Source organism: Pygoscelis adeliae, unplaced genomic scaffold (genome assembly GCF_000699105.1).
Source record: "Pygoscelis adeliae isolate BGI_AS28 unplaced genomic scaffold, ASM69910v1 C10257593, whole genome shotgun sequence".
In the NCBI taxonomy this organism is placed as follows: Eukaryota; Metazoa; Chordata; class Aves; order Sphenisciformes; family Spheniscidae; genus Pygoscelis; species Pygoscelis adeliae.
This window is the reverse complement of record NW_008821846.1, coordinates 1-575: the sequence shown is the minus strand read 5'-3', so window position 1 is coordinate 575 and position 575 is coordinate 1. Positions and strand designations below refer to the sequence as shown.

Below are 575 nucleotides of genomic sequence, written 5' to 3'. Positions count from 1 at the left end.
CCCCGGTGATCCCCCAGCCCTGTCCTGGTGATGGCAGCGGTGGGCAGTGCCCGGCGCTGCATCTCCAAACGCCCCTGGTTTTTTGGCAGGAGGACTTGTGCCACCAAGATACAGAGTTCCTGTGTGCCCAGCTCAAGGTCCTGGCTACCGAGAGCAACAAGTACCGAGCCAAGACGGACCGACGGAAGCAGCGCTCCATCTTCCGGGACATCCTGCGCTTCATCGAGGTACTGGAGGCTGGCGATGCCCTTCCCTGCTGAGCCTGTGGCTGTGCAGCTGCTGCCCAGATGCCTGGTGATTCCCCTCTCTCTGCTGAGAGCCGGGGGATGCACAGGGCTGGTGCCCAGGGTATTGCTGATGCCCCTCTCTCCGCTCAGAGCGGGGAGTACCAGGAGGAGACCATCCGATTTGGCCTGGAGTGCATGTACCTGGACAGCTGGGCACGCCAGCGCACCTACCAAGCCTTTAAAGAGGTGCTGGGCTCCGGCATCTGCCACCACCTCCAGGTAGGGGCTGGGCAGCCACGCCAGGGGGTGCTGGGCCGGTGCTGGCAGGAGCTGACAGGCCCCTGCTTC

At 64.2% G+C, this 575-nt stretch overlaps 1 protein-coding gene across 1 annotated transcript; it reads left to right on the top strand.

Moving 5' to 3' along the window:
- Positions 1-89: 89 nt before the first annotated feature.
- On the top strand, positions 90-506 carry LOC103917938 (interferon-related developmental regulator 2-like; the record flags this gene model as incomplete). Its single annotated transcript, XM_009325196.1, has 2 exons — positions 90-227; positions 378-506. Coding segments are annotated over 2 exons (267 nt in total), but the record flags the coding sequence as incomplete, so codon positions are not given.
- Positions 507-575: the final 69 nt, after the last annotated feature.